The 14918-nt window shown below is 45.3% G+C and overlaps 1 protein-coding gene across 1 annotated transcript; it reads left to right on the top strand.

Moving 5' to 3' along the window:
- The first annotated feature begins 53 nt into the window (after positions 1–53).
- On the top strand, positions 54–14909 carry LOC105282882 (mucin-5AC). Its single transcript, XM_011345190.3, has 5 exons — positions 54–240; positions 8705–8786; positions 9106–11205; positions 11286–13384; positions 13462–14909. Exons 2-5 carry the CDS (start codon positions 8720–8722, stop codon positions 13750–13752), a joined length of 4557 nt encoding a protein of 1518 aa, XP_011343492.2. The 5' UTR covers positions 54–240; positions 8705–8719; the 3' UTR covers positions 13753–14909.
- Positions 14910–14918: the final 9 nt, after the last annotated feature.

Here is a 14918-nt window from a genome sequence, read left to right on the forward strand (position 1 = left end):
GGAACGTGGCACGATCGGCAACCGATTTTCAGAATAGTTCGCTGAAAAGAGTCATCTCGCCGGCCGGGCCGCTCTCTGCGCTACCGCGTTCACCACGTGTCCGGGGCACACAGCCGAGTTCGTGCACGGGGACCACGAGGATCCGGAAACTCCGGGAAACGGAAAAGTATCGCGCGATGACGAGGAGGATCGTGGATGACTGACTGAGGGAGCACGGAATTACTTGAGCGCTGAAGAGACGTGAGTCTACGTACATTTGTTTCTCTTTCTACCATTCGCGAATAAAAATCCGCGCTTTCAGTTTCTTCCTCAAATTCGATAAATATTGTCCCGAGATCGCAAGCATTCGTTTCCTCGAGTTTCGACGGCTTCTGCGAGTTACGCAAGTCCTACATAAATATTTATCGATTATTAACGATATCGATCGTTTGCGATTCACTTGATATTACGTTAAGCCGATTGGTGGTATTAACGTCGTTACAGTTGCATGCATAAGAGTGATCGAATCAATTAATCGTCAAGAGATTGCATGATTTTTACGTCGCATATATTGCATATGTGAAGGCACAAAGTTTGAATGATGGAAAACTAACAAGTAGAAAGAAAGGGTTTCAGATAAATTTCGCGTCACGATTTCGTTTGGAATTGCATCGTAAATTAGTGGCACGGAGATATGATCTATTGCGCGCAGTTCTGATCTTTCGTGGAAATATTGCACGGTTGTTTCTTATTTCTTCGCTTCCTCGGGAAGTGGATCGGTGGAGCTTTAACGAAGGTCTTAGAGGGAAGCGATTAGCATAAATTTCGAAGTTCGAGGCGTTGTTGGCCGAAGATTTAGGCGCAGCCTCATAAATACACATGATGAGCATCTAATTATGATACGGATAATTGAAGTCGGTTCGGAGACTTCGTGTTGAAGTCGATAATCGATAACCGAATGACGCGTCAAATTACTAATGTTTTTACTTATTTTGCTTGTCAAATTAATTCTCGCGATAGTTGCTTAATTAGCTGCCTAACATTCTTAATTAACACATCTCGCAACAGTATAAACGCCTCATTTATTTTTGACAAAAAATTGCATTTCTGAAACTGTAGTTTTTAATTTATATATAATCAATTTAAATAAAACTTTTATAAATAAACAATAAACTTATTTGAATAGTATAAGACACCTATCAGAGATAAGAGAGCATACTCCGAGGCAATAGCACCGCATTGCAGAGATGAAACGTGCCGCAAATTGATACTTCTACGCGTATCTGGGAGAGCATTACGATCCTATTAAACGATCTGTATATCCATAACGATTTGCCGCTTCACGGCTTCAACGGCGCAATGGCGCGTTGTAAGAATGAAACCGAGGAGTACAGATAATTATTATCTAAGTAAACCCCCATTCAATATATAATTCCTTACTATAATTCCATCCGATCGCGCGGTATCACGCGGAGTGTAACACGAAGCGCCACGGATCTACACGCGAATATTTGCAGATGCAAATAGGATACTCGTGAAGCGTAAACATTGTCTGTAAACTTGGTGATGAAATGAGAAACGCGAACGGCACGGGGCGCGTAATCGTTACATGTGTCATCGTATAACTGTTTCATCCGATCACACACGAGCGGGATTTCAACCGCGACGATGTTCCATGACGATGTCCACGGCATGTAAAACCGCAGTCGCCGAAAAATTCCCCGGACGGATCGCGAATTCGCGTCACGAATCCGCGCCGCTGTATTTGGATCGACATCCCGCGTCGCGTATGCCCGCACGCGAGTCCGATCGGATTCCGATCGTTCAATCTCGAAGCATCGAAGACCGATCGGATCGAGAAGCATCGCAGCTCGCTGCCGTGCGATGCATTATGTACGTTCCGTGCAGTATTTCGTAATCTGTAGATGGCAACAGCCTTAACGGAGCGGCCGGTTGGTCCTCGAAAGTAATTTTCGGCCCGATGGAAGCCATGAAGAAGAGCACCGCACGTGCACCGCGTGACGAGCGGATCCGATTCTGACGCATTAATGACGCACTGCCTGATGATGATTGTTCCCTCGGACTAAAATCAAAAATTATGCATTAAACATGATGATTGCTGGAGGCATCAAGCGAGATAAACGAAATAATGAACATTGAGAAGAATAATTATTACGTATCCGTAAGAAGCTGCACAATGTGAGTTCGATGAAACGTGCAGAGCAATTTTGTTAACACACGGGTTATATTTCCGTTTTTCTCATCTTTCCAGATAGCGTGAGATGCTTCATCCCACATGCAATTGATGTGGTTTTAGTACGACTTGGAACGCGATTTGTATCACGAACGTAAAAATAGATTACTGCAATGTTAGCGTGACGCAAGGACCAACATTTATCAATTGTTAATTGTAATGAAACATCCGGTGTCGCGAATAGGAATCTCATGGGCGCAATAGCGTTTTGCGTTCTGCACATACAATGTAAAACGTTTAACAAAGAAAATATAATGTTAAAAAAAGAAAAGGGAGAGACAGCTCTCCAACTCGAGGAATGTTTCCATTATTGATATTTTAACGAGCGAGCTTTAGCGGGAGATCAGCCTTGAGTTCAGCATTCCAACGAGGGAGGTAAAAAGTCGGCGGGTAATTCTCGCGGTAATCCGAAACTAATTCATGGCGATCACGTGTGTCCAATCGCACTTTTCCTACGTGCGATGAAGCACATTTGGCGGAGTCTTGTTGGAGCATTGTCGTCGCTGTCGCTGTGAATGCTAAACGTAAACGCAGATAATTACATTGAGATTTTTCACAACCGAAAATGGAATCCGTTAAACCGAAACTTGAACGAAGCGAGAGAAGAACGCGTTTAAGCAGTTGCAACTGCAACTTCGCAGTTGGCGACGAGTGCGAAGGATCTGCTTGAGAATCTGCGCCGATCGATGTGGCCATTAATCGAGCCGAACAAGGTTCTCACCACGCCAATTCACCGTTGATTCACCCGCAATTACGCTCCATTTGCAACTCGCGCCAACTTACACCTGCGGCTTTTCTCATTTTCTTGAGGGACACGAGTCGCGTGTCGATGACGGATCTGCAGAATAGCTCTTCGCCGGGATACCTGCACGACTGTGACGACGAATGAGGAGATAGTGAAGAAAAGAAGCGTCAAGGCGAAGAAGAACGAGGGGCGAAGCAGACAGAAGAGATCCGCGTACGCAATTTACAAGTACCCCTTTAATTGTGACGAGTCACTGCGAGGGGAGACGTTGTTAGCTACCACGAAGAAAACACCATGGTACCACTGACCAAAACGGAGTCGTGAGCATTTTTACGAGGGGACTTCACGATACAACCGTTGATTTCTCTTGGCGAATTTATATCGCACTTTGCACTTGCATTTTGCAATTAGCAAGCTCTGAGAGAAAAGCAGTGGAGGACGTGTGTCACAGATCTAACGTAAAGCTTGCATTTTTTTCGAAAACGTTCATGCTTCTCTGTTTCGAGTTCAACAGTCACAAGTATACCTCAAGGTAACAATTAATGTGCCGTAATCGACACAATGTAACATTATCGCCAGCTGCCTTGACAGGAATTCACCATATTCTTCGTAATTTCATCAAACAATGCAAGGTCGCGGCGTGTTAGTAATAAAACATTCAGGCATCTTGATATCCGGAGATAGGCTTACATCAGAATTTACGTCGTTTCTGTAACCCATGCTGATTGTGATCGAAGAGAAAAAAGGAAACACACGAAACAGAATTATCTAATTATCATTGCTTCATACGAATAAATATTCGGGGAGCATTTTCCGATAGGGAGAACCTGCGGATCGCGGTAACCTGCGGTGCTCAGCAGACGGACGGATGGATGGTAGTCCTTGCGAGAGCATCCTTCTTCTGGTAATTGGACGGATTATTATTATGGTACGCCCCATAAGACTTCTCTCATTCCCACGCCACTGCGCACCAGCGGCGAGTGCACCGCAGTACACAGGGAGAAGGGCAAAAGTGGAATTGGCGGTAGGAGAAACGACCTTGCTACTTTCAACGGCAAGGCTGCACTTATGCCGGCGCACATGCTATCATAACAATTCAGGTTCACTGGCACTGGGAGTCCAGCATCGCCCGCGGTCCGTGACGCTACTATTTTCTTCAGGGTGTAGTAACGTGTTTCTGCACGTTTCTTGATTACCCTCCGTCTCTCTTTCTCTTCCTCCCTCTTCTTCCCTGGATATGAGCCACACAAGACGTTGAGGGTTCCTCAACTCTGGAATTTTCCGAGAAGCAGGCTTTAAACTCGGGAACGGAATTCATTTGGCGAGTTTCAAGCTGAGTCTTTTAGTTTCTGAGATTTCCTGCACGGATTATCGATATGTCTCTCGATTCCTCGTCTTCTGAAAAATATGACATAGTGCCGTCCATTAAAACCGATTAATTCTCCAACGATATGACTCGAGAAAGAAATGTTTCGGAAAATATCTATTCTAATTATTCGCAAACTTTCTGCTATTACAGCATTAGCGGCGATCGGTTTGGCGAAGCTAACTGTAAACTTCAATTTCCTGAAACGTGTCGCGCGCGATTAACAAGCGTCACGAGCGTGTCGAGGACTCGAATGATCGCTTTTAATTCGAGGCCACGCTTCGTTTCGCGCATACAGTTACTCGAACCGAGCGTTTCTTTAAATCAAGGAAATTCCTCCCGACGTAATCGGGCACAATCTATATATAATATTTTGTAGTTCGATGATGCAATTTCAAATTATAATTCTACGAGTCTGAAGTGGTCGTTCGACATCAGATTTTCAAATTTTGTTTTTTAGCCATTTTGCGATGATGCAATTTACGCAAGCCAACGCGAGGCAAAAGAGTAGTGCAAAGGATGCTTGCAATGTGTGATTACTCTGGTCACTGCTCGTTACAAACGAGCCTCTTGGTCTTGCTTGTAATCATGCCATCAATCTCTTCAGTGAATGATAATCAAGCAATAATTTGCTGCCTTTTTAACCGGACGACCTCGAGCTCATCAAGACATTGATGTGATCCTTAATAACGATGTTCCCGACCGACCGACGTTCGGGCACAATTAGATTATCGGCGGACGTAATCGGTCCTTCGGACTGGCAGATTCCTTGTTCTTTATTATTTTCGTAGCCAACCAGCGAAAACCGTTAAAGCTCCAGCCTCGAAGAGGAAAAGGAGGAAGAAGAGAAGCGCAAGGAAGATGTACACTAACTGTGGATAATTATAAGGCTAATGCGCATTCGTGCATCCTTTTTCCAGCCAGCCCTTCTGAAGCAATAAAGATATCTTCTCGACTACGCGCCTCGGAAGAAACGTGCGCGCCACGTATCCTCCGCGTTTCCGTATTCCTGTTACCGGTACGGAATTGTAATGGATTTTAAACTTCCGAATAAACGAGCACCGTGAGTCGTAATACACGTGCCAGTATAGTGGTGGCAATTTTCCGAGGGACGATACGGACGATAAAGTCCCTTATAAATGGTCGGCCGACCAGGAGTAAGTCAAATGCACTTAGCGCCCACCGCTGATACATGCAATCAGTGTTTTCCGCATCTGCGTGCACACATGCGTGGGGGTGATATACCAGATTAAATGCATGTTGCATAATACAGTTATGGTGATAATAATTCGTATTGATGGGCGTTGGATCAGTTTTATCCATCTTCATTTCTACGTCGAGGTGAAAACTATTCCAAAGGGTTGAGATGCATATTATTGGAAACAAGAATACCTATTTAATTATTTAGTAATACACGTTTGATATTGCTATTGCTATTACAATATTTATATCATCCAGAATTTTATAAATATAATTTTTATGGGTGCACTATTAAGTCGTTGATCTCCCTTCAGGTCGTCCCTGAAGAGTCGCGTTACCGGTTCCCCCCATGGCGATCATGGTGATAAAGATGCCTGTACGTTCTACTGAAAATTTCGAGTTGATCTACTCATCATCGCGAATCATCGCTAAAGTCCTCCTCGTCGCCTCTTATCAAATCACCCGACCAGCAAGACGTTGCGCTCAATTTAAATTTAAATTGAGATAGTCGCGTCTCGATAATATAAATAACAGCAATTATTATGCGAGAACGAGAAGAGAGTACACAGAGAAAGAGATGGAAGGCCAATTACCCCATTATATCCAGATAACTCTGTGCGCTCGGAAAACACAGCGCTCCAACGCATTCTCGAGCGTGTAATGGTATGCGCAACGATTAAATAAACATTTTTAAATATACGTATTTAGAAGATCGTGGAAGAGACTCAGCCGCTGCGACGCCGTTCCCAGGAAGAAGAGAGAGATAAGAGGGGGAGCCGGTTAATTCAGCGACGTCGATTTTTGCTGGACGAGATATCCGTCGACGGAGGGCGGGTTAATTGCACGACAAACCGCGAGATACACCAGCGAAGGGGGAGAGCACGTTGTCCTTGGGACGTGTCCGAGGCTGCGGGTACGTCCGCTCCCTTCAGATTCCCCGAAGAATCTGCAGCAACAGCAGCAACAACGGCAGCAGCAGCAGGTGGTAGACCTGTCTGAATCGGTTTATAAATAAGCCATGTTACCCCCTTAACAGCCCGTCATTACTTGCGCGCACCTTCCGAACCGCCTGGCATTTATATCCGCTGCTTAGGGTATCCGTTTACACATCGATAAACACCGAACGGCCCCTCATTACGCCGCGATGCGCGCCGGCGGTGCGCCATGTAGGAGAATGCTTGCGATATTTCACGGCGGGACATAAAGTACCGTGTAACATAAATCGTTAGAGCAAGGTAAATCGTAAGGGGGTGAACGCGAGTAATAACGGACGTGGAGATGACGAGAATGAGCTACGGTGTTGTCGCCGAGCGAGGGTAAGATGAAGGGAAAGCGTTGGAGATGTGCAAGATGCCTCGCGAGAAGGAGCGAAGGAGCTGCAGAGGATACAGAAGCTGCCCCTCAATTAGGGGAGGATACGCTCACTTTGTTCAAGAAAATTTCGATCCAACATCTAGCAGCGGATGCCTTATAAAATTATTACATGTAATTTAGATTTGATGTGCCCGGTTAATCTGTTATTTGTATTTCGTTAGTATGAATGTTTATATCGGCGTGGAAATGATTAGCGTGCCCCCTTTGCATAATCTGCTGCGATCGAAAGCAAACGACCACTTGGAATAATTCCCATTAGCATTCAGAGAACGATTCGACGTATGTATAAGCAGTGGGGCTGCTCAACACATCGCGCTACGAAATGTTTCATTCAACACGGAGAGCAGCTTCACCCAAGTCGTACGGTTCCACAATGTGGGTTATTCGCACGAATTCGACACGACTAAGTAGGTACCGGTTACAACATCAGGTACTTATAATACCGAATACTCGTCCAACCGATACTGTTTTTACATTAGGTTCTTTTAGAAAAAAATATATCTTCGATGCCACAATCAAGCATGATGTCAAATTAAACAATGAAACGGTAAATGAATGAAACTGCGTGAAATTTCAATTTCAAGAGTATTGACATTAACATTGGCATTGGCATTGGAACCACAATCTGAAAGTGTCATTGGACCTTACGATATCGCCCTGTACAATCAAGTCAGAAGACCCGAGCGGATGTTATGTCACTGTTTATGCAATCCTCTCTAGACGAGAAGGAAAGCTCGTGAAACGAGTTTCGTGTGAGAACTTCTATCCAAGTCCTCGACTTTTGTCGAGTTGCTCCTTTTCTCTTTCTCTTTCACACATGAACGTACGCGTGTTCCTTCGTTCCTCAAGATTTACAAGATCCTTCTTTTAACGACTTTGTGTATCCACATGCTACTGGTAGATCGCGCACACGTTGCAATCGGTTATAAATTCAGCAGCATTGCGTTCCTGCCGCATCGTTCAAGGTATTTACGACGATCGGATACACTTGGAGTGTATGCCGAGTGGCAAGAAATGGCACGGGAACAAGAGCCTCACCACTGGTGTATCAGAAGAAATTTGCAAGTACAATATTTCTTCTGATGAAAGACATACATTAATTTGTATTCATGTAATAAAACCTTCTTTCAATTATTTGAAAATAATTCAAACAGAATTGTTGCACGTGAAAATATTGGCATAATTGATAGAAAAACATGTACAATTATTTATAACGAATATTGCATATTTTGTGTCAATCGATGTAACATGAGAATACTTACTTCCGCTTAAGGTGACAAAGAGTAAAACTTGTTGCGACAAACTCTATCCGTCGCCTATGCCGGTTCATGTTGCGGACGTTCATGTCTCCAACTGCACGGATCTTGACTCCTCAACTGACCTCTTGCTTGTAAGTTTTATCTTGATAAACGGCAGCAGTCGTAAAACTCTGTGCAATCGATAACGCTACCGTTGAGATGCACGCAATGACAATTCTGCGATGTAGGTGCCTCGAGATGCTCTTTTCTTATCGGACGAATCGTTAAACAAACATCGATAATCATTCCTCGAAATAGCCAAAAGGTCGATGACCAGGATGGTCTGCATATATGACGAGAAATTACTCATCGTTCGACAATCCGCCTGCGAAAAAACAAGCGCTTCTTGTTAGTCTACGTATTTCTGTCACGTATTTTTTATCTAGTTAAATAAAAATTGTTCATACAATTTACTTATTTCGGCAAATAATTGATAATGACTTTTGTATTAAAATAGCGATTTGCAATTATTACTTTTGTCTTTACAGATAAAACAGCAGAAGATGTGGAAAGCTCCATTGATTCTGAGTGTTTTGCTGGCACTTATCGTAACAAGGCTAACACAAGCGAGTAAGAATTATTCATTTTTGTTGCGTAATATATTACGTTTCTTCAAGTAATGCTGCATATAAAATACGCATTTCAGAATAGATCCAGAATCTTTGCTTCAACTTATTCCCTCTATCGCATTGTTCATAATTCGTTATCAAACTGGTTTCGTTTGGAATATACAACTTAAACATATAGAGCAGCTATTTTTCTTTCTCTCTTTTTCTCTCGTTTTCAAGTAAAAAGCGATGCGCATTTCGCGCAGTTTATGAGCGGCGTTATTTAGTCGGCTGAAAATTAAATTGGATTCAAGTTATTTGTTACTCGTGTTGAATTGCAGATTATTACGGGTATGACCAAGGTCAGTACAGGCAGAGCAATGCTCCCTTCAGATGCACGGAGGAGGGCTATCATGCCGATCCGCGTGACTGTAGGGTTTACTACAGATGCGTGGATTGGGGCAACGGTAGTCCGCTGACGACCTTCAGATTCGAATGCGGTGTAGGCACCGTGTTCTCGAAGGCCAAGGGAGATATTTGCACGCATCCGGGGGACAGCGGTCGGTCTGAGTGCGCCGGATCCGAGAATGAACTTGATTCGAATCTACAAGATCCTTCAGAGAATCCTTCGTCCATATGGACAACAATAAGAACGACCACACGGCCACTAACCACGACGCACGTTCCAGTGACCACGCGACCATCAACAATCACGACCACAATTACGACGACTAAGAAACCGGAAACAACACAACCAGTAATAACGAATCGACCACCTACAGATCAATCGGAGAATAATAATGTTAATTGTGAAACTGCGCCACAATGTAGACAAGAGGGATTTTTGGCCGATTCCTGCGATTGTAGAAAATTCTACAGATGCGTGGACGAGGGCTATGGAAAGCTTAGGAAGTACGAATTCACATGCGGCGTAGGAACTGTTTGGGCTCCAGAGATTCAAGGGTGCAATCACGCCTGGGCTGTTAAGAGAAAAGATTGTAAGCAAGGCTTGGAGAGCGGAGGCGGTGTAGATAATAGTGGACAATGGAATGGAGATAATAGCGGACAATGGAATGGAGATACAGGAGATAATGGCGGACAATGGAACGGCGATACTGGAGATAATAATGGGCAATGGAATGGTGATACCGGCAGTTCGGGCCAACCTGGTCAACCAGGACAACCAGGAGATCCTAATGGTCAACCGGGACAACCAGGAGATCCGAATGGTCAACCAGGACAACCAGGAGATCCTAATGGTCAACCAGGACAACCTGGAGATCCAAATGGACAACCAGGTTCACCGGGTACACCTGGAAGTCCCGGCAGTCCAGGTTCTCCGGGTTATCCAGGCACGCCAGGCAGTCCAGGCTCTCCAGGAACACCTGGTTCACCAGGCACACCAGGTTCCCCTGGAACTCCAGGAACTCCAGGAAGTCCAGATTATCCAGGAACGCCAGGATCTCCGGGTACACCAGGTACTCCAGGTTCTCCAGGCACACCAAGTTCTCCAGGAACACCAGGCACGCCAGAAACTCCAGGCACACCAGGAAAACCAGGTACACCAGGCACGCCAGGCAGTCCAGGTACACCGGGAACACCAGGCACGCCTGGCGACTCGGGTTATCCAGGAACACCAGGCACACCGGGCAGTCCTGGCACTTCGGGTACTCCAGGCACACCAAGTTCTTCGGGAACACCAGGCACGCCAAGTAGTCCTGGTACACCGGGTACACCAGGAACTTCAGGCACCCCTGGCGACCCAGGTTATCCAGGAACACCAGGCACACCGGGCAGTCCTGGCACTCCAGGTACTCCAGGCACACCAGGCACGCCAGGTAGTCCTGGTACTCCGGGTACACCAGGAACACCAGAAACTTCAGGCACCCCTGGCGGCCCAGGTTATCCAGGAACACCAGGCACACCGGGTAGTCCAGGTACTCCAGGAACTCCAGGCACCCCTGGCGATCCAGGTTCTCCAGGAACACCAGGCACGCCAGGCAGTCCTGGTACTCCAGGCATTCCAGGCACCTCTGGCGATCCAGGTTCTCCAGGAACACCAGGCACGCCGGGCAGTCCTGGTATTCCAGGCACTCCAGGCACACCAGGAACACCAGGCACGCCAGGCAGTCCTGGTACTCCAGGCATTCCAGGCACCTCTGGCGATCCAGGTTCTCCAGGAACTCCAGGCACGCCGGGCAGTCCTGGTATTCCAGGCACTCCAGGCACACCAGGAACACCAGGCACACCAGGCAGTCCTGGTTCCCCAGGCTATCCAGGAACCCCGGGATCTCCAGGCACGCCAGGCACTCCAGGCTCACCAGGAAGACCAGGAACACCGGGCAGTCCTGGCACTCCAGGTTCTCCAGGTACACCAGGCACACCAGGTTCTCCAGGAACTCCAGGAACACCAGGCTCTTCTGTCGATCAACCCTCAACAGGTACAATAATCCTAAATGTTGCTTGCATAATAAAGTTGAAAAACAAATGCAAGAAAAATAAATAAAATCTCTTTTTTTAGGTATTTGTACTGAAGAAGGTTTCTTCGTTGATCCGAAAAATTGCCGCAACTTTTATCGATGCGTCGGTGATGGTACATCTTTTACAAAGTACGAATTTCAATGTGGCACTGGAACTGTTTGGGATCCATCCATTCAGAGTTGCAATCATGCTTATGCTGTACCACGTTGCAATCAGCCGGGCAATGAAGTCACAAATGAACCTGATATGTCGCAAAATGAAATAGACGGCGCTAGTAAACCCGATACAAGCGAATTACCACCGGTGTCGTCTACAGGAATCACTACTTCAGCATCTTCAGGATCCGAAATACAATCTTCGACTCAAAGTGTTAGACCTACAAGCAGACCCACTACACCACAGCAGAGCACGTCAGTTTCATATTTGCCACCTGCTAGTACATATCCACCTTCAACAACATCTACTTCTTATCTGCCTCCCGCAACTCAAATGACTACTTCTGTATCCTATTTGCCACCCTCGACTGCAACCACCAGTGCACCGTCCAGCCCAACATCCGGATCTGTCTCGTATTTGCCACCTAGTAGTACTTCCGCAACAACGAGTGTGCCAGATTCTGCATCATCTGCCTCACCACAAGGTGGAAAATCCGAGTGTACTGAGGAAGGTTTCTTCCCGAATTCTGATGACTGCAGAAAGTTCCATCGTTGCGTGGAAGGCCAGTCCGGGTATCACAAATACGACTTCCAGTGTGGCCCGGGCACAGCATGGGATCAAACTTTACAAACGTGTAATCATATCGGGCAAGTAACTTCATGTTCTACAGACAGTAACGAAATCGATCAAGGTCCTGACACTTCTGATTCCACATCTGGAGCTTCTGTCACAAGCAGTCCTACGACTTCTAGTCAAATTACCACGACCTCGTCTACAACTCTAACTTCCACAGAAGGCACAACAGTCACCGATAAACCGTCTACAACATTACCAACAAAGGAAACAGATAAAACTACTACAGAAGCTTCTTCAACGACTGCAATCACTTCAACTAGTAGTGGTCAAACAGCCACTTCAGGAAGACCGGAGGATATTCAAACGCCTGAAAGCTCTAGTACGGAAAGTTCATCTTCATCCGAACAATCCAGCTCAAGTGAGTCAAACGAGTCATCCGCGTCGGATTGTACAACGCGGAAGCCGAACAATACGATAGTATGCAACAACGAAGGTTTCTATCCTCATCCGTCTCAATGCGACAAGTTCTATCGTTGCGTCGACAATGGCAACGGTTTCAACGTGTATCACTTCAACTGTCCACCAGGCACCATTTTCGATCCGAGCATCAGCGTGTGCAATTATCCGGAATCCGTTTATCCCGCGAGAGATTGCACAACTGGAGACACTGCATCTCCTACCTCGAGCGAAGCTCCCCCCATGGAATCCACAGTCCAACCTGAAACGTCGGAACAATCTTCATCAATGGAGATCACTACCGCACAGAGCACAAGTCAGCAAACGGAAGAAAGTACAGTCACATCCACGGAACCCGGCACAACTTCTTTCACGGAAATCACTACTTCAGAGGCAAGCACCACAGAATCGACAACGACGTCAGAAACGCCTACCACGACTGCCGAGTCTACGACGGAATCAACTACAGCAGCCAGTACCGATGAGACTCCAACTACCTCGGCAAGTTCAACGGAGTCGGAAACACCTACGAGTGAAACTCAAGAACCATCCATGACGGAATCTCCGGAACAATCGACAACTACCGAGTCTCAGGAGCAATCGACGACCGAATCTCAGGAGCAATCAACAACCGAGTCTCAGGAACAGTCGACTACGACGGAACCAGGAGCCGCGACACCTTGTCCCATAGGCAATCTGACCGACGAGCAGATAACTCTGGTGTGCCCTACCGGTTTCCGCAGGCATCCGAAATATTGCAACCTATTCTATCAATGTACCTCCGAGGGCAACATGGAGATCAAGGTCCTCGTGCTAGGTTGCCCTGACAACACTATCTTTGATGAGAATAAGATTCAATGTCTGCCGGAGGAAAGAAGCAGCCAGCCATGCACAGGTGCCAAGACGAGTGCGAGATTTTACAGGAGGCTGGAAGACAATGCTTTATCACCCGTGAGTATCTTCAGATCGAGCAACAGACTTGCGCGCTAAATCGTAACGCCGGTTGTACAACGTCTCTTTGATTTCAGGTAAAAGTATCATCGAACAGGCTTTGTCCGGAAAAGGGGCACTTCCCTTACCGACAAGGTTGCAGCAACGCCTTCTACAAGTGTGAACACGACGTCCGGGGAAATCTGCAAGGATATCTCTACAAATGTCCTGAGAACTTTGTCTACTGGTCCGTTTCCAGACGATGCGAACGCGCGACGCGTCTTCCGATGTGCTCGCGCCTGGCGCACAGAAACAGGATCGACTGGAACGATCGGTGGCAAATACCGACCGAAAGCTTTAATCTTTCCGCGAGGATGTTGCGCTTCTGAGGACGTTGTCACTCAGATACTTCAATACGCTGCCTATTTCTCGACTCTCGCTTAGATGAGTTACGAGCTCGCCATAAATGTCTGTAGACGATACAGATCCTCAGGTTAATCGCGATTCTTGACGAAGATTCGACGGGAGTAATGGAGTACCGTAGGAATTAGTAAGATTGCGTTAATGTAAATTACTTTGAAAATTAAGGAAAGACCAATCTTTATTTTCTGCTTTGAAGAGTTCAGGATATCTTTATCGTTAGTTTAACTTTCCTTTCTTTATCAAGAGCAACAACGGGATGATTACGAAATTATTTTGATGAAGAGAACTACCTTGATTAGTGCAATATTATTATATTTTACGGTACTTTGTAGAGTATTTAACAACATGGCTACGAAAGATCTCCACTAAAAATTTGTCGACAGATCTTCGGTAGTCATCTTGGACTAATTATAATCAAACTGCCATTATATCATGTCTAGTTAGTAGTAGATAGCGAATGTGTTAATGATTATTAATAAAAACGAGTCATATCTAGCTAGGGAACATTTTCATTAAAATTGGAATTTATTTACGGACATTTATGAGAGTCCCTTAAATTATTAGCTTTTCTCATTATTAACATTTATCATTACCATCGTCTAAAAGGCAAGATATATATTCGTAATTATTTATATATAAGTAAATAATTTCCAATTTTCATAAAAATGTTGTTCGCTGTCTTTTTTGTAGTTAGTCGTACCAGGGGTGGTTGCGGGACTTATATGCAATATTTTGACTGTACGTAATGACGTTGCATTTCGCCTATTTATTATATAATCTGCCGAATTTTTATTTCGCATATAAGATGTCCACGAGAGGAAATACTTCATCAGGATTCAGTATCTTAAACGGTAGCTAACTCTCTTTAGGACATTCTGTAGAAATAATCGTGCGTTTATAATGTACACGCGCTTTGTACATATCTTGAAACGTCCTTCGTTACTGTCACGAGTATCTTATGCATTTATTGCGATTCACGATGTACTTAAAAGTGTATTCATCATAGTATTGTGCATTGATAGGTTAGCTTAATTAAATTGTCCACTTAACCTAATGTGCATGACTCCCGCGTTTACATTCGATCTCTGTAGACTTTGTATGAATAAAAAGAAACAATCAACAATGATGCGTA

The sequence above is a fragment of the Ooceraea biroi genome, chromosome 4, assembly GCF_003672135.1.
Source record: "Ooceraea biroi isolate clonal line C1 chromosome 4, Obir_v5.4, whole genome shotgun sequence".
NCBI lineage: Eukaryota > Metazoa > Arthropoda > Insecta > Hymenoptera > Formicidae > Ooceraea > Ooceraea biroi.

Coding starts and splice junctions, on each gene's coding strand:
- LOC105282882 (XM_011345190.3), top strand. CDS start 8,720: ATGTGGAAAGCTCCATTGATTCTGAGTGTTTTGCTGGCACTTATCGTA. Junction 8,787..9,105: donor AACAAGGCTAACACAAGCGA/GTAAGAATTATT, acceptor GTTGAATTGCAG/ATTATTACGGGTATGACCAA. Junction 13,385..13,461: donor AAGACAATGCTTTATCACCC/GTGAGTATCTTC, acceptor CTTTGATTTCAG/GTAAAAGTATCATCGAACAG.